The sequence below is a fragment of the Chiloscyllium punctatum genome, chromosome 23 (assembly GCF_047496795.1).
Source record: "Chiloscyllium punctatum isolate Juve2018m chromosome 23, sChiPun1.3, whole genome shotgun sequence".
NCBI classification, from domain to species: domain Eukaryota; kingdom Metazoa; phylum Chordata; class Chondrichthyes; order Orectolobiformes; family Hemiscylliidae; genus Chiloscyllium; species Chiloscyllium punctatum.
The window spans coordinates 59,686,591-59,709,500 of NC_092761.1; the positions used below are offsets into that span (position 1 = coordinate 59,686,591).

The 22,910-nt window shown below is 48.2% G+C and overlaps 1 protein-coding gene across 2 annotated transcripts in view; it reads right to left on the reverse strand.

Moving 5' to 3' along the window:
• Window positions 1-755: 755 nt before the first annotated feature.
• LOC140494097 (uncharacterized) overlaps window positions 756-22,910 on the reverse strand; it is a 35,628-nt gene continuing 13,473 nt past the window's right edge. Inside the window, exons 5-8 of one of the 2 annotated variants that reach the window (XM_072593061.1) lie at window positions 17,391-17,553; window positions 11,012-11,095; window positions 8,905-9,012; window positions 756-2,561 (exon numbers count right to left, since the gene is read on the reverse strand). In XM_072593061.1, the coding sequence (XP_072449162.1) occupies window positions 2,397-2,561; window positions 8,905-9,012; window positions 11,012-11,095; window positions 17,391-17,553 (520 nt within the window). In that variant the 3' untranslated portion in view covers window positions 756-2,396. The remainder of the gene's footprint in view (window positions 2,562-8,904; window positions 9,013-11,011; window positions 11,096-17,390; window positions 17,554-22,910) is intronic. The other variant, XM_072593062.1, reaches the window with a different exon arrangement.

Below are 22,910 nucleotides of genomic sequence, written 5' to 3' on the forward strand. Positions count from 1 at the left end.
GCATTTGAACATGGTTAAAAATCACACAACACCAGGTTATAGTCCAACAGGTTTAATTGGAAGCGCACTAGCTTTCGGAGTGACGCTCCTTCATCAGGTGATTGAGGAGGGCTCGATCGTAACACAGAATTTATAGCAAAAATTTGCAGTGTGATGTAACTGAAATTATACATTGAAAAATTGATTGTCTGTTAAGCCTTTCATCTGTTAGAATACAGTGATAGTTTCACTTCTTTCATTTGTAAATCACAAAACCCTTTTTTTTAAAAGGTGCATTCTCGGGTTAGCTGTTCATGAAAGAAGTGAAACTATCACTGTATTCTAACAGATGAAAGGCTTAACAGAAAATCAATTTGTCAAGGTATAATTTCAGTTACATCACACTGCAAATGTTTGCTATAAATTCTGTGTTGCGATTGAGCCCTCCACAATCACCTGATGAAGGAGCGTCGCTCCGAAAGCTAGTGCGCTTCCAATTAAACCTGTTGGACTATAACCTGGTGTTGTGTGATTTTTAACTTTTTACACCCCAGTCCAACACCAGCATCTCCAAATCATTTGAACATGGACTGCTTCAGTATCTGAGGAGTTGTCAATGGTGCTGAACATTGTGCAATTATTGGCGAACATCCCCAGTTCTGACTTTATGATGGGATGGGGGGGGGGGGGGGGGGGGGAGGGGGTCATTGATGAAGCAGTTGATGGTGGTTGGTCTGGGACACTACCCTGAGGAATTCCTACAGAGATGTCCTGGAGCTGAGGTGACTGACCTCTAACAACCACTACCACCTTCCTATATGCCAGTATGGTTCCAACCAGCAGAGAGTTTGCCCCCAATTCCCATTGTTCCCAGTTTTGCTAGGGCTCCTTGATGTCATACTCGGTCGAATGCAGCCTTGATGTTAAGGGCTGCCATTGTCACCTCACCTCTGGAATTCAGCTCTGTGTCTATGTTTGAACCAAGGCTGTAATGAGGTCAGCAGCTGAGTGGCCCTGTGGGAACCCAAACTGGGTATCACTGAGCAGGTCATTGTGAGCTGGTGTGAGAGCTCAATCCTCATTCAATCCCTCACAAACTCATGTACAAACACACATACGACATCTACATTGCCGACACATACACACATGTGCACACAGGCTCCCTTACAGCCAGGGGAGGGGAGGGGCAGGAGGAACAACATGGAGGACTGAAGTTTGTGACCTCAGTGTTGAGACTGAGATACTGTCCCTCAGCTTGTGCTGGAACAAGGACAGAAACATCAACACAGCGGTAAGCTGGGCTATTTAAAAAAAATCAAGCAATTTTAAATGTCAAGGGATGTTCCTGTGTTCACAGTAATGCAGTGACATCTGTGCTGTTGGCAGTTGATGATTCTAAACTGCTGGGGGGGGGGTTCCTTCACCCAGGGTGGGACTCCCACCCAGCTCTCCTGATCAACTCCCCTCAACCCAATTGGCTCAAAGCAAGTCCTGTCTGGAAATCTCACAGCGCACAATTCTCCAACCCATTTTCCGTATCTTATATTCATTCACAGGAGGTCACTGGCTGGGCCAGAACTTATTACCCATCTGTAATTACCCAGAGGGCAGTTAAGGGTCAACCACATTGCTGTGGGTCTGGAGTCACGTGTAGGCCAGACCGGGTAAGGATGGTAGTTTCCTTCCCTAAAGGGCAGCAGTGACCCAGATGGATTCTTCCGACAATCATGATCATCATTAGACTCTTAATTCCAAATTGCGTTTATTGAATTCAAATTCACCATCTGCCCGTGATAGGATTCGAATCCGGGTCTCTGAACGAGCAGGCCAGCAATAATACCACAAGGCCATCACCTCCTGACAAAGCCCAGCCGTATGTCAGTCCCCCGCAAAGGCAGATGCCAAACCAATCGAGCTATATCTGTGACGTGGAGGTGAGGAGAGTCCGCCTGGAGACCTCAGTTCCCTGGTTTGTCTTTGAAGGGTATTATGGGATGTGTGACCCCTCTCTGAACCTACTGAAGGAGCATCTTGGAATAGTATTCATATTGAAAACGGGAAGGAATGCGGTGACTGGGGAGTGGGCTGGCTTTAACGGTATTTTCATGCTCCACTTGTAGTCTCCTGAAGGAGAGGTCCCAAGGGAGGGGGAAGTACAAAACAAACTGATCTTTCCTCTGTGACTCTCTCCAAGTGCTCAGAGCCAATTGGTAGAAACCCTCTCTCTCCCCTGATATGTTGAGAAACGTGTCCTTCTGAAGTAGAGCACAGCTTGCTTCATGTTGTCTCAGGGTGCAGTATTGTCTCTGATGTTTGTGAATTTCTGGATAACCTAAAAATCAAACCTTGCCTCATGTATTCCACAGACAAGGGTGTGAGGTGCAGAATCAAGTCTCTAATCCAACCGGAATCTCCCATTACAGGGGTATATCATGAAGGGGAGCGATCAGTCCCACACTGTCCCTGGCGCTCAGTGGGAACAGATTCTTTTGGTGTTTAATCCTCAGTAGATCCCGCAGGTGGATCACGTAGCATCGTGTTAGCCGCAGGATGGTGAGGAACTGCTGCTTCAAGCCATCAAACTGCAAGCAGGAGAACAACAGTTCAAACTGGGAAAGGCCAGGTCCATCCCACAGTGTTTTACAGCCAGTGAAACAACTCTGACCCGGAATCTATGTTCAAAATCTAGGGGACTGTGAACAGCAAGCTCCCATGGATACGAATTAGGAATGAGGGATAAATATTGATCAGGACACTGCTTCCTGCTTCCTCTTTGAAGAGTGGTTGTGGGATCCTTCACACCCACTCGCTCGGGGCTCCATTTACATTTTATCAGAAACACAGCACCCCTGACACAATAGCACTCCCTCAATACTGCACTGCAGTGTCAGCCTTAATGTTGTTTCTCGAATGGAGTAAATGTTGAGAAGGTGATGGCTCTGAAAGAGTTAATGTCGAAGCTGCTCTCAAAATACCCACCTTGGTGGTATCCCCACTGCAGGGACAGTTAGTCCTGCCTGAGGGGTCTGCTGGAGACAGGCCCGGCTGTAACGGGGCCTAACTAGTTAATGTTATTTGTACCTAGTGTTATAATGCAGTAAACCACACTCTGATGGGATGAGACTAGACAAGGTGAGATGACACAGGGTGAGACCAGACTGGGGGGCAGACCAGATGGGGGGAGACCAGACGGGGGGAGACCAGCTAGGGGGTAGGAGACCAGACAGGGTGGGACCAGATGGGGGGAGACCAGACGGGGGGAGACCAGACAGGATGGGACCAGACGGGGGGAGACCAGACAGGGGGAGACCAGACAGGGTGGGACCAGACTGGGGGGGACCAGACGGGGGGAGACCAGACAGGGTGGGACCAGACTGGGGGGGCCAGACGGGGGGAGACCAGACAGGGTGGGACCAGACTGGGGGAGACCAGACAGGGTGGGACCAGACGGGGGGGACCAGACAGGGTGTGACCAGACTGGGGGGGACCAGACAGGGTGGGACCAGACTGGGGGAGACCAGACTGGGTGGGACCAGATGGGGGGAGACCAGACGGGGGGAGACCAGACAGGGTGGGACCAGACGGGGGGAGACCAGACGGGGGGAGACCAGACAGGGTGGGACCAGACTGGGGGGGACCAGACGGGGGGGAGACCAGACAGGGTGAGACCAGACTGGGGGGGACCAGACGGGGGGAGACCAGACAGGGTGGGACAGACTGGGGGGGACTAGACAGGGTGGGACCAGACTGGGGGAGACCAGACAGGGTGGGACCAGACGAGGGGGACCAGACAGGGTGGGACCAGACGGGGGGAGACCAGACAGGGTGGGACCAGACGGGGGGAGACCAGACAGGGTGGGACCAGACGGGGGGAGACCAGCTGGGGGGTAGGAGACCAGACAGGGTGAGACCAGACTGGGGGGGACCAGACAGGGTGGGACCAGACAGGGTGGGACCAGACGGGGGGAGACCAGATGGGGTGAGACCAGTTGGGGTGAGACTAGACAGGGTGGGACCAGATGGGGTGAGACTAGACAGGGGGAGACCAGACTGGGGGGGACCAGACTGGGGGGAGACCAGCTGGGGGGTAGGAGACCAGACAGGGGGGGACCAGATCGGGTGAGACCAGATGGGGTGAGACCAGATGGGGTTAGACCAGACGGGGTGAGACCAGACGGATGGGGTGGGGGGGGGGAAGACCAGATGGCGTGAGACCAGATGCAGGGAGACTAGACGGGGGGAGACCAGATGGGATGAGACCAGATGGGGTGAGACTAGACGGGGTAAGACCAGACGGGGGGAGACCAGACAGGGTTAGACCAAACGGTGTGCCTCCTCAGCACAAGGAGGTGTTATCCACCAGGGGGCAGGGGAGAGTAATACAAGAATGTTGGTTGACTCATTGAGCAGGTGGAAGATGTGTTGTAAAACATTCGTTAGACCCACAGATAGGCCGGCAGTTCTGGGCACTACACTCTAGGAAGGTGATACAATAAGGTATGGAAGAAATTCCCAAGACAGGTATTAGGGATGGGAGACCTCAATCCCATGGAGAGTTTGAGATTGTTCTTAGAGCCGAGATGTTAAAGGGGGAATTCAACCATGACATTCAAATCTGTGAAGTGTTTGACAGAAAGGAGGAAAGAAGAGGCTATGAGAGCCATCGGGCAGAGGTAAACTTTAATTGACCAAAAGGCTACTAGGGTTGGAGGGTAGTTGGACATGTTGAGATCTGGAATTCACTGCCTTAAAGGAAGCAGTTTCAATGGGAACTTATGAAAAGGGGCTGGATACTTCCAGAGAGCGGAGGACAGGGCGATGGGGAAGGCAGCAGAGGAGTGGCATTGATTGGATCACCCTTTCAAACAACCAGGACCAGCACGCTGGGCTGAATGGCCCCGTCTGGTTCATCTAACATTCCACCAACAACAACAACCTATATAAATAGTGCTGTGAAGAAGGCATATGGTGTACTGGGCTTTATTGGTAGAGGAATTGAGTTCCGGAGTCCTGAGGTCATGTTGCAGTTGTATAAGACTCTGGTGCGGCCTCATCTGGAGTATTGTGTACAGTTTTGGTCGCCATACTATAGGAAGGATGTGGAGGCACTGGAACGGGTGCAGAGGAGGTTTACCAGGATGTTGCCTGGTATGGCAGGAAGATCGTATGAGGAAAGGCTGAGGCACTTGGGGCTGTTCTCATTGGAGAAAAGAAGGTTTAGGGGAGATTTGATAGAGGTGTACAAGATGATTCGGGGTTTAGATAGGGTTGACAGTGAGAACCTTTTTCCACATATGGAGTCAACTGTTACTAGGGGACACAGCTTTAAATTAAGGAGAGGTTGGTATCGGACAGATGTTAGGGGTAGATTCTTTACTCAGCGGGTTGTGAGTTCATGGAATGCCCTGTCAGTATCAGTGGTGGACTCTCCCTCTTTATGGTCATTCAAGCGGGCATTGGATAAGCATATGGAGGTTATTGGGCTAGTGTAGGTTAGGTAGGCTTCGGTCGGTGCAACATCGAGGGCCGAAGGGCCTGTACTGCACTGTATTTTTCTATGTTCTATATTCTATGTTTCTATGTTCTATGTTCTATATTGGCATAGCGCTTTTAGCATAATGAAGTACAGGAGACCTACAAAGCAAAAAAAAGCACTCGTCTACATTGTGAAATATTAGGTGGCCATAATAGAGTGGCACGATGGCTCAGTGATGACAGCACTGCTGTCTCACAGTGCTGGGGACCCAGCTTCGATTCCAGCCTCAGGCGACTGTCTGTGTGGAGTTTGCACATTCTCCCTGTGTCTGCGTGGGTTTCTTCCCACAATCCAAAGATATGCAGGTTAGGTGTGTTAGTGGTGGCAAATGCAGGTTATGGGGGTGATGTTTGGAGGGTTGGTGGGGATCGATGGGCTGAATGGCCTGCTTCCACACTGTCGGGATTCTCTGACTGAGGCTTTTTGGAGCAGTGAGAGTGGAAACCAGGGGGCTGTCAGGAAAGTAAATTCTTCGTTTAAAAACTTTCCAGAGTGCAGAGGCTTCTGGGCCTGTTCTTCTTGTTTTCCCCCTAGTTGGCTGTTTGTTAAACCCGAGGCCCTACACCTGTAGGACCTCCCACCCACCCACCTCTAACTGTACACCACTGGGGCGAAATCAGGTCAGCTTTCTTGTTTCCTCTCTCGTTTCTTAGTCAGGGAGGTTAATAGGGCTGGTAGCGAAGGCTGAGCACTGTTCCTCCTGTGGGCTGTTTGAGGTGAGAGACAGCAGCTCCTGCAGGAAGTGCACCCAACTCCAGCTCCTCAAAGACCGTGTTAGGGAATTGGAGCCGGAACTGAATGAACTCAGGATCATCCAGGAGGCTGAGACAGTTATAGATAAAAGGTAAAGTGAGGTAGTTACTCCTAGAAATGAAGATACTTGGGTGACTGCCGGAAGGGGTAAGAGTCAGTCATTGCAGGGATCCCCTGTGACCATTCCCCTCAATAACAAGTATACCATTTTGGATACTGTTGGGGGGGGAATTACCAGGGGTAAGCCAGGAGGCACAGGAGTCTGGTGCAGAGTCTGTCCCTTTTGCTCGGAGGGGAAGGAGGAAGAGGAGCAAAGCATTAGTCACTGGGGACTCCATAGTTAGGGGGACAGAGAGGAGGTTCTGTGGGAAGGAGAGAGACTCATGGTTGGTGTGTTGCCTCCCAGGTGCCAGGGTTCTTGATGTCTCGGATCATGTTTTCGGGATCCTTGACGGGGAGGGGGAGCAGCCCCAACTCGTGGTCCACATCAGCACGAATGACATAGGTAGGAAGAGAGATGGGGATTTAAGGCAGAAATTCAGGGAGCTAGGGTGGAAGCTTAGAGCTAGAACAAACAGAGTTGTTATCTCTGGTTTGTTACCCATGCCACGTACTGGCAAGGCAAGGAATAGGGAGAGAGAGGAGTTGAACGCGTAGCTACAGGGATGGTGCAGGAGGGAGGGTTATAATTGGGACTCATTCTGGGGAAGGTGGGACCTCTACAAACAGAATGGTCTTCATCTGAACCAGAGGGGTACCGGTATCCGGGTGGGGGGAGAGAGATTTCCCAATGCTCTTTGGGAGGGTTTAAACTAATTCAACCGGGGGATGGAAGCGTAAATTGTAGTTCCAGTGCCCAGGAGGTTGAGAGTAGTGAGGTCAGAAATATGGTTTCAAGGTCGCAAGAGGGTAGTGGCAGGCAGGAAGGTGGTTTGAAGTGTGTCTACTTCAATGCCAGGAGCAGCTGGAATAAGGTGGGTGACCTTGCAGCATGGGTTGGTACCTGGGACTTTGATGTTGTGGCCATTTCAGAGACATGGTTGGTGCAGGGACAGGAACGATTGTTGCAGATTCCAGGGTTTATATCTTTCAGTAAGAACAAGAAAAGTGGTAAAAGGGGGAAGGTGTGGCATTGTTAGTCAAGAACAGTATTACCGTGGCAGAAAGTAATACTGCCACCATCTACTGAGGTAGTATGGGCTGAAACAGAAAAGGAGAGGTCACCCTGTTGGAAGTTTTCTATAGGCCTCCGAATAGTTCCAGAGATGTAGAGGAAAGGATAGCAAAGATGATTCTCAATAGGAATGAGAATGATAGGGTAGTTGTATTGGGGTCTTTAACTTTCCAAATATTGACTGGAAACACTATAGTTTAAGTACTTTAGACCAGTCAGTTTTTGTCCAATGTGTGCAGGAGGGTTTCATGACACAGTATATAGATAGGTCAGCAAGGGGCGAGGCCACATTGGAGTTGGTACTGGGCAATGAACCAGGCCATAGAGAACATAGAAACATACAGCACAGAACAGGCCCTTTGGCCCACGATGTTGTGCCGAGATTTAATCCTAATGTAAAATTTAGTATCTTAACCTACACACCCCTCAACTCACTGCTCTCCATGTGTATGTCCAGCAGTCACTTAAATGTCCCCAATGACTCTGCTTCCACCACCACAGCTGGCAACGCATTCCATACATTCACAACTCTCTGTGTAAAGAACCTACCTCTGACGTCTCCTCTATACCTTCCTCCGAATATCTTAAAACTATGACTTCTTGTACCAGTCAATCTGTCCTGGGGAAATGTCTCTGGCTATTGACTCTACCTATTCCTCTCATTATCTTGTACACCTCGATCAGGTCTCCTCTCTTCCTCCTTCTCTCCAGAGAGAAAAGTCTGAGCTTATTCAGACCAGGTGTTCGATTTGGAGTTGGGTGAGCACTTCGTTGACAGTGACCACAACTTGGTTACGTTTACTTTAGTGATGGAAAGGGATAGCTATATAACGCAAGGCAAGAGTTATAGCTCTCCTGCCCACATTCTTGGACATTATTCCCAATGCCTTCCCCTTCCACCGTACCTGAAGCTGGGGCTGTTTTCCCTGGAGCATCAAAGGCTGAGGGATGATGTTATAGAGGTTAAAGAAATCATGAGGGGCATGGATAGGGTGAATAGCCAAGGTCTTTTCCTCTGTGTGCAGGAGTCCACAACTAGAGGCAATAGGTTGAAGGTGAGACGGGAAAGATTAAAAGGGACCTAAGGGGCAGCTTTTTCACACAGAGGGTGATGCGTGTGTAGAACAAGCTGCCAGAGGAAGTGGTGGAGGCTGGTACAATTACAACATTTAAAAGACATTTAGACAGATACACAGGTTGGAAAGGTTTGGAAAGATATGGGCCAAATCAGCCTATGGGAGTAATTCAGTGTAGGAAACCTTGTTGACATGGATGAGTTGAGCCAATGGCCTGTTTCCATGCTGTATGAGTCTCTCTCTAACTGCTTGGTGTTGTTTCTGGGTTGAGCATTGAAGGGGAATGACCCAATTGCCAGAGTTGACCCCTCGCTCCCTAATGACACACAAAAAGTGGAGCCTGGGGTAAAAAAACAGAAGAAGGGAATCAAGGTGATGGAAGTTACCTCTTCATGAACAGAGCAGGGGAAGATAGCGACCTGGGGTGCCTTCACGTGGAGATCATGCTTCTGTTCGAGGTTTGCGTTAAACAAAGCGGCCTGGAGCTCCAACTGCTGCAATAAGAGAGTCAGAAGAGAGGTCAGATGGAGGGAAACCTGCCCTGGATTGGACCATCCCATCAACCTTTGGGCTTACATGGGGGAGGGAGCAGAGGGCAGGACGAGAGACTGGACTGGGTCTGTCATTAAACCAGGGGAAGGGAACAGAGGGAGTTGAATTAGTTATGTCATTAAACTAAAGTTATTCAAACATTAATTCAAAAATATCAGCTGGGCGCAACTAAAATCCTTCCCCTAGTCCTCCCTTTCTACAATGTGCTGACTGAGTTTGTGTGACCCTCCCACCAGTGTTCTAGCTTTTCTTTAGATTAGATTCTCTACAGTATGGAAACAGGCCCTTTGGCCCAACAATCCCACACCATCGCTCTGAAGAGTAACCCACCCAGACCCATTCCCTTATCCTATATTTACCCTTGACTAATGCACCTAACACTATGGGCAATTTAGCACAGCCAATTCACCTATCCTGCACATCTTTGAATTGTGGGAGGAAACCCATGCAGATACAGGGAGAACATGTAAACTCCACACAGACAGTTGCCTGAGGCTGGAATCAAACCCGGGTCCCTAGTGCTGTGAGGCAGTAGTGCTAACCACTGAACCACTGTGCCGCTAGGCGGGCTCCTTCACCAACATGCTATTATTCTTTTCAATCATAAAAACAGGAATTGCTGGAAAAACTCAGCAGGTCTGGTAGCATCTGTGGAGAGAGAAAGCAGAAATAATGTCTTGCGTCCAGTGATCCTTCTTCAGAACTGGAGGTGTTCTTCAAATATCAAGATGGTGTCATGGATGGTGTCAAGCTTCTTGAGTGTTGTTGGAGCTGCCCCCATCCTGGTAAGAGGGGAGGATTCCATCCCACTCCTGACTTGTACCATCATCCCCTTTAAGTGCAGGAAACACCAGAGCCTACTTGGTCACTATGGGAGAGAAAAACTACTTCCTGGTCTAACTAGAAGAGTCTCTTGTAGTTAACGAGGTAAAGTTTATTGCCTGTTAACAACTAGTTACAGGTTACGTTGATGTGATACACATTGTGACAGAGACTCTAAGGGGGACCCAATGTTCAGCCTCACTCCTTAGATCGAACTTAGATTCCCTATATTGTGGAAACAGGCCCTTCGGCCCAACAAGTCCACACCGACCCTCTGAAGAGTAACCCACCCAGACCCATTCCCTTACCCTATTGTCCTATATTTACCCCTGATGAATGCACCTAACCTACACATCCCTGAACACTATGGGCAATTTAGTATGGCCAATTCACCCTAACCTGTACATCTTTGGACTGTGGAAGGAAACTGGAGCACCCAGATGAAACCCACGCAGACACGGCCTGCATCTGATGTGGGAGGTCCCTTGGTGGGCCGGCTTTCCTATTAGGGGCCGGTGCTTCAGGCTGAGCAGTTTCTCCCCGCGGCTCCCACCCTCACTGGGCTGGGTGCATGTTTTTGTCGGGCACTGCCCCCGACACGGACTTTCTCACACGTGCGAGGGTGAGGCTGAGAAGCTGCAGTTTGCAGAGCCAGTGGTCTGAAATCGAGAGTTTGGGAGCGGGTCTCGGTAACGTGTTCCCTGCATCCTGTCCTTGCTTCTCGAGTAAAGCGGGTGCGGAGGCTCTTGCCATCTCTCCGTTTCCCTTGTGTCTCGACCCTGGGCGTCCATTTCTCTCAGCACTGTGGCAGACAGGCGTGGGGAGAGGAGCCAGGGGAGGTGGCTCCCCACACTCTCTCTGCGCTCGCACACACTGTGTGTGCTCACCCTTCCCCACAAGGGTGAGGATCCGTCTGAACCATCGGTTCCGGCGTGTCTCACTCCTTCCAAATCCTAAGCTATTTGCCCCGAAGCCCATCTGACATCATTATTGTCAAGGGGTGCTGCTGACAACCCTTGCCCTGATGTCTGTAAGTTTAAACCAGCTCCACTGGGACAGATGAGTCTCAGGTCGCCCCCCCCCCCCCCCCCCCATGCACCCCTCCCCCTGACGCCTTACCTTGAAGACTCGGACACACTCCCTGAGGGTCTCCTGACAGTTGCTCAGCTGGGGGGCTCTCTGTTCAATTTCATCCACGATCCTCTAAAGTTAGGGAGAGAAGAAGAGTCATTGATTATTCAGCGAGTCATAAAGCAGGGAAACAGACCCTTTCATCCAACCAGCCTACACTGACCATGTTCCCAAACTCAACTAGCTCCAGCTGCCTGTGCTTGGCCTATATCCCTCCAAACCTTTCCTCTTCCAGTGGTCAGCAATAACTCTCCCCAGCCCATATTATTACTGATTCAGAGACAACACTATCACTGCACTAACCTAGAATTGCAGTTGATCTGAAGGATCATCTATTTCCCTGCAGTCTAGATCTTCCATATCCTTTGCCACAGTAAATACTGATGCAAAATGCTCATTTAGTATCACCCCTATTTTCTGAGGCTCCACACAGAGGCCGCCTTGCTGATCTTTGAGGGGCCCTATTCTCTCCCTAGTTACCCTTTTGTCCTTAATGTATTTGCAAAAACTTGTACCATCATCCCCTTTAAGTGCAGGAAACACCAGAGCTTATTTGGTCACTATGGGAGAGAAAAACTACTTCCTGGTCTAACTAGAAGAGTCTCTTGTAGTTAACCAGGTAAAGTTTATTGCCGGTTAACAACTAGTTACAGGTTACGTTGATGTGATAGAGATTGTGACAGAGACACTAAGGGGGACCCAATGTTCAGCCTCACTCCTTAGATCAAACTTAGATTCCCTATATTGTGGAAACAGGCCCTTCGGCCCAACAAGTCCACACCGACCCTCTGAAGAGTAACCCACCCAGACCCATTCCCTTACCCTATTATCTTATATTTACCCCTGACGAATGCACCTAACCTACACATCCCTGAACACTATGGGCAATTTAACATGGCCAATTCACCCTAACCTGTACATGTTTGGACTGTGGAAGGAAACTGGAGCACTCGGAGGAAACCCAAGCAACACAGCCTGTGTCTGATGTGGGAGGTCCCTTGGTGGGCCGGCTTTCCTATTAGGGGCCGGTGCTTCAGGCTGAGCAGTTTCTCCCCGCGGCTCCCACCCTCACTGGGCTGGGTGCATGTTTTTGTTTGGAAAGGGTCACAATGCCATGGCAGGGTCGGGCGCTGGCACCCCTCTTCCTTCAACATGGACTTTATCACACAGGACAGAATAACAAATTGCATTGTACAGCAAGATAATGATCTAGAACAGTGCGACACTAAACAGCATCAAACTGATCTGGATCAGCAAAGTGCAAGATGCAGTGCCATATTTATCAAGAACCCAATGTATTTAGGCTGCACTATTTGGGTAGAATAGACAGCACCCACTGCAGTACCATGGTGATCTAGAACAGTTTGTTCCACTGCTGCATTACGCTGACCTGTGTTCACCTTTTACACCATGCAATGTCACCCTCATATAGAACAGGCCAACACACAGAATGGCAGGACACTGACCTGGAATAATTTTATGAACAGCACACTAACATCTCATTTCTTGTTTCTGAATGCAGTCTACCAGAACAAGATGAGGCCATTCAGCCCTAAAGCCTGTTCTGCAATTCCATTACATCATTGTTGGCCTGAACCTTCACTCCATCAACACACCTTCGTTCCGAGATTCTTGATCTCCCTCTGCCTAATGAAAAGTTATTAATCCATTTTCTCCGATACCACAGGTTCAACAGATGATAGGAAAGAGAGTTCTGGATTTACATAACCTTTATATAGAAATATTTTCTGACCTCACCATTACATCAATCTAAAGGCTTCCTTCCCTTGGCCTGGACGCATCACCCCCCCCTCCCCCCCACCCCCCCCCCCCCACCCCTCAGTGAATGGAATTAGATTAACTCTAACTACTCTATCAAGTTCTTCAGCAATTTTAGATAGACCACTAAACAGTGGTCTTTTACACTGAATACAATTCAAGCTTGGTCAACACAAACTTAACTCTTTAAATCCTAGCATCATTCTCATGAATCTGCAATGAACCCCATCCAAGGCAATTTCTTCTTCCTGCAGTGGGATGTATAGAACTGAAAGCACTTCCCTCAGATGGGGTCTACCTCACTGTGTACTGCTGTAACATAACTTCTGCCCATTCCTGTCACAGCCCTCTTAAGACAAAAGCCACCAACTATTTAATTCATTTTTCTAACTGGACAGTAGCTTTTGTTGATCCTGAAGAAGGGCTCATGCCCGAAATGTCGATACTCCTGCTCCTTGGATGCTGCCTGACCTGCTGCGCTTTTCCAGCAACACATTTTCAGTTTACATTTGAACCCTAAGTTCTCTCTGCTCCTCCACAATTCCTCATTTCTCATCGTATGGAAAATATTGATCCAAACGCAAAGGGAATGTTTCTCACTTCCATGAGGGAGAATGAGATTCTTTTTTATCCTGTGTAGAGTAAATGAAATTGATGGCCCAAGATCAGTAAAATAGACTGGGTTGTTAGGATAATACAGTTGATGCTGTATATCTGGACTTCCAAAATGTGTTCCAAAAGGTGTTTGACAAAATACCATGGCTTGTTAGCAGATATGAAGCCCATTGGAGGATAGGAACAGCAGTGTAGGAGGTCATGTGTATCGTAGGGAATGTCACTGCCTCCAAGTGTAAAGTTCCAGGTGCAAGTCCCACTCCAGGACTTAATGGTCAAAGACAGCATCAAATAGCATGATCAATTAGGCTGAAGATCCAATCACAAATCAGAGTGCACCATGTGGTGGAAGGTTGGCGGTGGCTGAGAGATAAATGACATTCCTGTTGAAGAGCTTATGCCTGAAACGTCGACTCTCCTGCTCCCAGGTGCTGCCTGACCTGCTGCGCTTTTCCAGCACCACACTCTTCAACTCTGATCTCCAGCATCTGCAGTCCTCACTTTCTCCATGTTTTACAGACACATTGTACGATATAAGTTGCAGTAAGACTCTTTTCTTTTTGCAATTTTTCTAATACTCTGTTCTTTCATTCTCCCTCCCAAAACGAACAACTTTGCATTTTCCCACATTATACTCCATTAGGACTGAGATAAACAGGAATGTCTTCACACCAAGGGAGGTAAGTCTTTGGAATCCTATATCTCAGAGGACAATCATTGAGTATAATCAAGACGGAACTGGATCGATACAAAAGACATTAAGAGATATGGGGATAGTGGGGAGGGCGGTGCTGAGATAGATCAGCCAAGATCGAATTGAATAATAGAGCAGATTCAAGGGGCAGAATGGCCCACTGCAATTCCTGTTTCCATTGATCCACTCCCAAGGTGCATTTGTGGGGAAGTTTCCAGATCAGCTGAGGCCTTCCAGCAGTATCATCTTTATAAGTAATACACCAGAATATTGATAACATAGAACCTAGCAACAGGTCATTACTGAGTGGGTTTCCCAGCACTACTTCTTGAACGACTTGTCTTGTGGAATCAAACAGCACAGGATGAGGCCATTCCACCCATCATGTCTTACCAGTTTTTTGAAAGAGCTATCCAATTAGTCCCACTCCTCGTGCTCTAAATACAAGGGGAGCGCAAACAAATTTGCCCCCAACCTCCCCAACTCCAACAGAATTCTTGGTTCATGGCAATGACCAATCAGAAACCAGAAAATGTGAGGTGCTGCCCCTTCCGATCACAAGCTGGTTATCTCCTAGGTAGGCTGTTGATAGCTTCACTTGTCACAGAGTCTTACAACACAGAAACAGACCCTTCGGTCCAACCAGTCCATGCCAACCACAATCCCAAACTAAACTAGCCCCACCTGCCTGCACGTGGCCCATATCCTTCCAAATATTCCTTATTCATGTACTTGTCCAAATGTCTTTTAAATGTTGTAACTGTACCCACCTCCACCACTTCCTCAGGAAATTCATTCCACACACAAACAATTCTGGGTGTTAAAACAAATTGCCCCCATGTCCTTTTTAAATCGTTCGCCCCCATGTCTTCGTATTCCCCACCCTAGGGAAAAGACACCTACCATTCATCTTATCCATATCCCGCATGCTTTTATAAATCTCTATAAGGTCACTCCTCAACCACCTACACTCCAGTAAAAAAACGGTCCCAGCCTATCCAGCCTCTCCTACGAACTCAGACCCTCTATTCCCAGCAACATCCCAATAACTCCTATCTAAACCGTCTCCAGCTCCAGCCTGCCTTGCAGATCCACCAAGTGTGCAGATCACTGGAATCCCAACCTGCAGCCACTCCACCCTGCTCAGGAGCGATGAGCTCTCAGACAGCTTGGTTATAATGTGAGGCTGGTAGCTGTACAGCTGTACTGCTGCAGGGTTTTATGTCATACTATTAGAAACAGGAACAGGAGAAGAAATATAGGGAGCATGACCAGGAGTAAGCTGTTCATCCCCTGAGCATATTCCACCTCCCAACTAGATCATGGCAGATTTTAACCTTGACACTTTTTTCCCGTGTGATCTCCTGATGCCGCGATACCTTTATTATCGAATGATCTTTGTCTGGAATATACTGAATAACTGAACCTCCACAACGCTTGGGATAGAGAAAGACATACAATCCATGGAATCTGCTCTGTTCTTCACACCAAACTCACTTTTTCAGCTTATCCCCTCGATCCTTATGAATCCAAAAATCTCACTCTTGAAAATAGTCAATGACTAAGCAGCCATGACCCTCTGGAATGCAACACTCCCAAAATTTACAACCCTTTGAGTGCAGCAATTCCTCCTCATCTCAGTCACAAGCGATTGACTCCTTCTGACAGAGCTTTAGATTCCCAACCAGTGGAAACAGTCTCTCGGCACTCACTCTGTTCTAATGTGAGGGCACTTCTCAAACTGCTCTCAGTCAGGTCTGTCTCAGCACAGGTTAGGATGTAGTAGGCCCAGGATTGTTAGTTGGTCTGCTGCAGCAGCAGCAGCGATAATGGTCAGGTACTCCTGTACATTGATTTATCTTTATTGTTACACCAATGCTTGTATGTTACATCAAAAAGAACAACATAGCCCATCCCTATCCTTCAGAACTTTGTGCATTTCATTTAGGTTCTCTCTCATTCTTCTAACTCTTGACTATGGAGTGTAGCGCAGGTACCGGACCCAGCACAGGATTGACAATAGATATATAAGAGAAAGGGTACATAGACCATGTGCCCATAGCCGAAGAATAGGCATTTAACAATTTCTCACAATTTGAAAGATACTCTGTTTTTCTGTTCTACCCACCAGTGGAGCCAATGAGAGCATACTCGGCCTGGTACACAACTGGGACCAGTACACCTGGTCTGGTACACAACTAGGACCAGTACACCTGGTCTGGTACACAACTGGGACCAGTACACCTGGTCTGGTACACAACTGGGACCAGTACACCTGGCCTGGTACACAACTGGGACCAGTACACCTGGTCTGGTACACAACTGGGACCAGTACACCTGGTCTGGTACACAACTGGGACCAGTACACCTGGTCTGGTACATAATTGGGACCAGTACACCTGGTCTGGTACACAACTGGGACCAGTACACCTGGTCTGGTACACAACAGGGACCAGTACACCTGGTCTGGTACACAACTGGGACCAGTACACCTGGCCTCGTACACAACTGGGACCAGTACACCTGGCCTGGTACACAACTGGGACCAGTCCACATGGTCTGGTACACAACAGGGACCAGTCCACCTGGTCTGGTACACAATTGTGACGAGTACACCTGGCCTGGTACACAACTGGGACCAATATGAATCTATCTGCCTAGCACAAGACTGAGGTCATTTTGTTTCTTTCTGTCCTAGGTACGTGGGCATCACTGGCTGGCCAGCAATTTTTCTTTTGCCCATCCCTAGTTGCCCCTTGAGAAGGCCGTGGTAAGCTACCTTCTTGAACCACTGCAGTCCACCTGCTGGGGGTTGACCCATAATGCCATTAGAGAGGGAATACCAGGATGTTGGTTCAGTGATAGGCGATATAGTCAGGATGGTGAGTGGCAGGTGGTGGTGTCCCGATGTATCTGCTGCCCTTATCCTTCAAGATAGAGGTAGTCGTGGGTTTGGAAGGTGCTGTTTGAGGGGACTGGGTGAGTTGTTGAAGGCACCTTGCAGATAGAAACCTCTGCTGCTACTGTGCAGCTGTATGTGTCAATCTGGCCTAGTACAGAGACCACCCAGAAACCATCATAATACAAATGTGGAAATAGACAAAAACGACAGTGATTGTTTCACTAATTCCACACGTTAGTAGGTTCCTGGTTGATGGGATGTTCTTGGTACATTACTGCGCTATACGTGCAACAGTCCTGTAACAAGGGGACTCCTTTAATTAAGCCAGAGTTGTCCATCACTTTGACAGGTTTTGCTCATACAAAGAGAATCCTCACCTTCTGGTGATTGAGATTTGTGATGATCAGAGACTCAGTGTCACATGCAAGGGAATGAACCCATTCCTCAAACCTGCTGGTCCGCGTCACCCAGTGATGAAGCTCATCAAACGATAATCGATAAGATTCATAAAAACCTGCAAAGCTGTTCAGTAACTGCAGCCTGGAATTCAGAACAATGAGTTAGATTGCAAAGATCTGGAGAAACAGTGCAACATAAATCCGCTACGATGATGACTGGACACCAAAGGCAGAGAATAAAAGCCAGGGTTGTAATCCATGGAATTGAGAAGGTGAGGGAATATTTCACTCCAGTGTTCAACACATGAAGTGGGACAGATGGGGTGGGGAGAGAGAGAAATTATTTTGATTGTTTGAAGTGTCTAAGATGAGGGGCCTTAGTCTAAAAACTGGACCCAGATCTTTCCTCAGTGAACTGAGAAAACATTCTTCTTGCAGAGGTAGATATTTGGAGTTGTCTAAATTCTGCAAATGACTACAGGTCAGGCTTCCCAAATTACTGTGGTTCTCAAATTGTCAAACTTCCCCCCCTCCCGGATAGGAAGGAAGGATCGTCATTCACCCGTCCATCAGTGGTTGCAACACATTTCATTTGTAAAGGACCCTTTCATTTGCAGATACCTTTACCCAGACCCAAATGAATTTATATTTTAAGAAGGAGCCAATTCAACCACGCTTTCTTGAGTTAACAAAAAAGTGGGTTTATTCATTACTAAACTCCAGAATAAATAATGAGAATGAGAATGATTTGGTGATGCCGGTGTTGGACTGGGGTGTACAAAGTTAAAAATCACACAACACCAGCTTATAGTCCAACAGGTTTATTTGGAAGCACACTAGTTTTCGGAGCGCCGCTCTGTACCACCTGACTATCACCTGATGAAGGAGCAGCACTCCGAAAGCTAGTGCTTCCAATTAAACCTGTTGGACTATAACCTGGTGTTGTGTGATTTTTAACTAGGAATGAGAAGTGAGTCTGAATAAATGGAATTGAGTCTGAAAAAAGATAATAATTAAGAAAGAACCAAGCTCGATCTCTGAGTCATTTGTGAAGAGTAGTTGATAAAAGCTGTGGCTGTTACAGTTGATGGGAGCATTGACAGTGAGAGGTAAGCAGGAAATTTCAAGATGGAGAAAGTGAGGATTGCAGATGGTGGGGATCAGAGCTTAAAAATGTGTTGCTGGAAAAGCGCAGCAGGTCAGGCAGCATCAAAGGAGAAGGAGAATCGGCGTTTCGGGCATAAGCCCTCTTTCAGGAAATTTTAAGATGTTTGGTTTTACAGGTTTATTGAAATCTCTTCACCCTGGTTCCTTTTAATAGTGAGTGGCTAGCTGCATTCAGTGTGAGAGAGAGCTTTTACCCTTTCTTTACCCACAATGCAGGGCTGTTTTCATTGCTGTTTTCAAAGCTCACTAAGTCACTAAGACATCAGGCCACTAACACATACAGACCAGGGTGTATCCGCACTATCAACTCCTCTACCTGTGTATTCTTGAAAGAGGGAAACACGAATATGTTGCCTGGCCAGATTATCAATTTTTCCTGTCATCATTTCACAGGCTGAGATCCTCAGAGGGGATTACAGTTCAGATTGTATCTCTCCCTTTAAAGCTTCCTTTTGACACTTGTAGGTGTGACCTTCTAGAGTTCAGCTCCAAATGGCCACTGGATTTATATCCACAGTCATGTCGGCTGTGTTAGTGTCTTTTAAACAGGACACATTGGCAGTTAAAAGGTTGACACGCCCTGTGGGTCACAACATGTTCAACCAGTTGTTAATTTTAAATTTGAGATTGATAGATTTTTGTCAGTCAAGGATTCTCAGCAACATAGGGAAAGGGTGTGCATATTGAGCTAAGTCACAGAATAAGACACTTTGAATTATGGACCAGGCTTGGTGGTGGGGGGGGCGGGGGGGGTTACATGAGAATTGAGCCAACAAGACTGTAGTTCAGAGCAGACAGGGTTAAAGCACTCAGTTACAGGTGAACAGACCTGGAGCAGTTAGTTACCTTACACCTTTTTGGAAACAACATGCAAATAAACTGCTCCAGAGATTATTTGCATCAGTTCACACTGGCTGCGAAAAATCCCAGTCTCCCTTTCAGGAATAAACACTGTGGGTACCATTATCATTGTTGCATTCAACAGCAGACAGTACACATATTCAACAAGATTTTCTAGAAGGTTCTGTGCTAGTTCATGAGAAAATCTTCTTGCTACAGAACGTTATGCTCCCAGGGACTATGTTTTCTCTTGCCTTACCTTACAACCCTTGAGTCTTGCTGGCACCATACTCTGCCTCTCAGAAACTAGTGTCCTGACTAGGGTGGTGCTGGAAATGCACAGCAGGTCAGGCAGCATCCGAGGAGCAGGAAAATCGACGTTTCGGGCAGGAGCCCTTCATCGGGAATGAGGCTGGAAGCCTCAGGGGTGGTGAGATAAATGGGAGGGGGGGTGAGGCTCCGGAGAAGGTAGCTGAGAGTGCAATAGGTGGATGGAGGAAGGGGTAAAGGTGATAGTTCAAAGAGGAGAGTGGAACGGATAGGTGGGAAAGGAGATTGACTGGTGGGACAGGTCATGAGGATGGTGCTGAGCTGGGGTAAAGTGGGGGAAGGGGAAATGAGGAAACTGGTGAAGTCCACATTGATGCCCTGGGGTTGAAGTGTTCCGAGGCAGAAGATGAGGCGTTCTTCCTCCAGGCGTCGGGTGGTGAGGGAGTGATGATGGAGGAGGCCCAGGAACTGCATGTCCTCAGCAGAGTGGGAGGGGGAATCGAAATGTTGGGCCACGGGGTGGTGGGGTTGATTGGTGCAGGTGGCCCGGAGATGTTTCTGAAGTGCTCTGTGTGGAGGCATCCAGTCTTCCCAATGTAGAGGAGACCTCATCAGGAGCAATGGATACAATAAATAACATTGGTGTAAGATGGATGTGGAAGGTTCCTTTGGGGCCTCGGATGGAGGTAAGGGAGGAGGTGTGGGCATATGTTTCGCACTTCCTGTGGTGGCAGGAGGGGAGGGTAGGTTGTTGGGGGGGGCGTGGACCTGACTAGGTAGTCATGGAGGGAGGCAGAAAGGGGTGGGGAGGGAAATATATCCCTAGTGGTGGGGTCTGTTTGGAGGTGGCTGAAATATCAGCAGATGATGCGGTTTATGCGGAGGTAGGGTGTAAGGTGAGGATGAGGGGGTTCTGTCCTTGCTACAGTTGGAGGGGTGGGGTCTGAGGGCGGAGGTGCGGGATGTGGACGAGATGCGTTGGAGGGCATCGTCAACCACGTGGGAGGGGAAATTATGGTCTATAAAGAAGGAGGCCATCTGGTGTGTTCTGTGGTGAAACTGGTCCTCCTGGGAGCAGATACGGTGGAGGTGGAGGAATTGGGAATAAGTTTATTTATTGATGCAAATAAACTCTGGAGCATATTTTTGCATTTTGTTTTCAAAAGAGTGAATTGGGTAGGGTGGGAGGAGGTGAAATCCAGATAGATGCGGGAGTCGGTGGGTTAGTAAAAATGTCGGTGTTCAGTCGGTCATCGTTGATGGAGATGGAGAGGTCTAGGAAGAGGAGGGCGGTGTCAGAGATGGTCCATGTGAATTTAAGGTCAGGGTGGAATGAGAAACAGATATAATGTTTCAGATTCAGTGACCATTCTTCAGAACCCCTCTCTTCTCATCCACAACAGTGATAGGGTCACCCTCATCCTCAACCACAATCCAGCCAGCATCCACATAGAATGAATCATGAGCTACCATTTCTACCACCACCCAGTTGGATACCAGCACTCCCTTGCCAGTTTTCTGCAGCGATCATTCCCTCCAGGACACCCTGGCCCACTCCTCCTCCACTCCCAACATCTCCCCATGACACCTTCCCATGCCATCACCCTCCACCTTACTATCCAAGGCCCTAGACACACCTTCCAGGTGACGCTGCACTTTACATGCACCTCACTCAATTCAGTCTACGGTATTCACTGTTCACAGTGTGGACTCCTCCGTACTGGGGAGACAAAACACAGACTAGGTGACCACTTTGCAGAACACTTAATTCACTTCCAAAAATGACCCTGTGCTTCCAACTGCCTGCCACTTCAACACCCCACCCTGTCCCCTGGCCAACATCCCTGTCTCAGCCTTGCTGCAGTGCTCTAGTGCAGCTCAATACAAGCTGAAAGAATGGGACCTCATTTACTGCTTGGGGACCTTGCAGCCTCACAGACTCAATATCAACTTCAATAATTTCACCCATGTCCTTACCCCCAGTTCTACACACCAGGCTTTGTCTTCACATGAGCTGCTCCCACACACAACACACTGTCAGCCGCTAATGGTCTCCATTATCAGCTCCTCATTCTCCCAGATTAATCATTACCCAGTCCTTAGTCTGACCAACTGTCTTTCTCTCTATCTCCAATCTCCATCTCCACATGTAGTTTAATTCTTTTCCCCTCCTCCAACTCTTCTTTAGTATATATACAGTACCAACATTTCACTAGCTATAAAAAAAAGAAAAAAATTAATTCTGAAGAAGAGTCACTGGACGCAAAACGTTAACTCTGCTTTCCCTCCACAGATACTGCTTGACCTGCTGAGTCTCTCCAGCAATTTTCTGTTTTCGGTTCCGATTTCCAGTTCTTTGGTTTTTTTGGATCCATTCTTAGCTTTGCTGCAACCAACCCAATGTGGCTCAGTGGTTAGCACTGCTGCCTCGGAGTGTCAGGGACCTGGGTTCGATTCCCCCCCTCGGGCGACTGACTGTGTGGAGTTTGCACATTCTCCCCGTGTCTGTGTGGGTTTCCTCCGGGTGCTCCGGTTTCCTCCCACAGTCCAAAGATGTGCAGGTCAGGTGAATTGGCCATGCTAAATTGCCTGTAGTGTTCAGGGATGTGTAGGCTAGGTGGGTTAGATATGGGAAATGCAGGGTTACGGGGCTAGGGTTGGGAGTGTGTGTCTGGGTGGGCTGCTCTTCAGAGGGTTGGTGTGAACGTGATGGGCTGAATGGCCTGCTTCCAGACCACAGGGATTCTATAATTCTAAGGCACGGATGTTCAAATAAAGAAGGGCAGTATTTTCTCGCTCCTATACCAGAAGGATTATGGATTTGGGAGGTGCCCCGTGCAGGACTGAAACAAATTGAGGATCCTCACCCCAGGAATTGGTCAAAGCACCTTGGGCTGCTTGCTACAGCAAAGTACAAAGTTGTTGTCAAAGGATATTTCAGGTAAATTTGGAAGGCCTAGGAACTAGAGAAGTTACTTTGGGATGGGCATGTTGCAGGATTTATCCAGTGAGCCTGGTTACTGGATGAAGCAAACAGCCTGTGGGAAATTAGTGACAAAATAATTCGAAATCACCAAACCTAGAGACAGGGGATAGGGAAGACACTGGACAGACCTCATACCCTCACCCATGAAACCCATGTCCTTCAATTTACAATGGGATCCATTTCATGACAGGGTGAAATGGGTCATTTAGTGAAAAGTAAAGGGAAACTTGCATTTG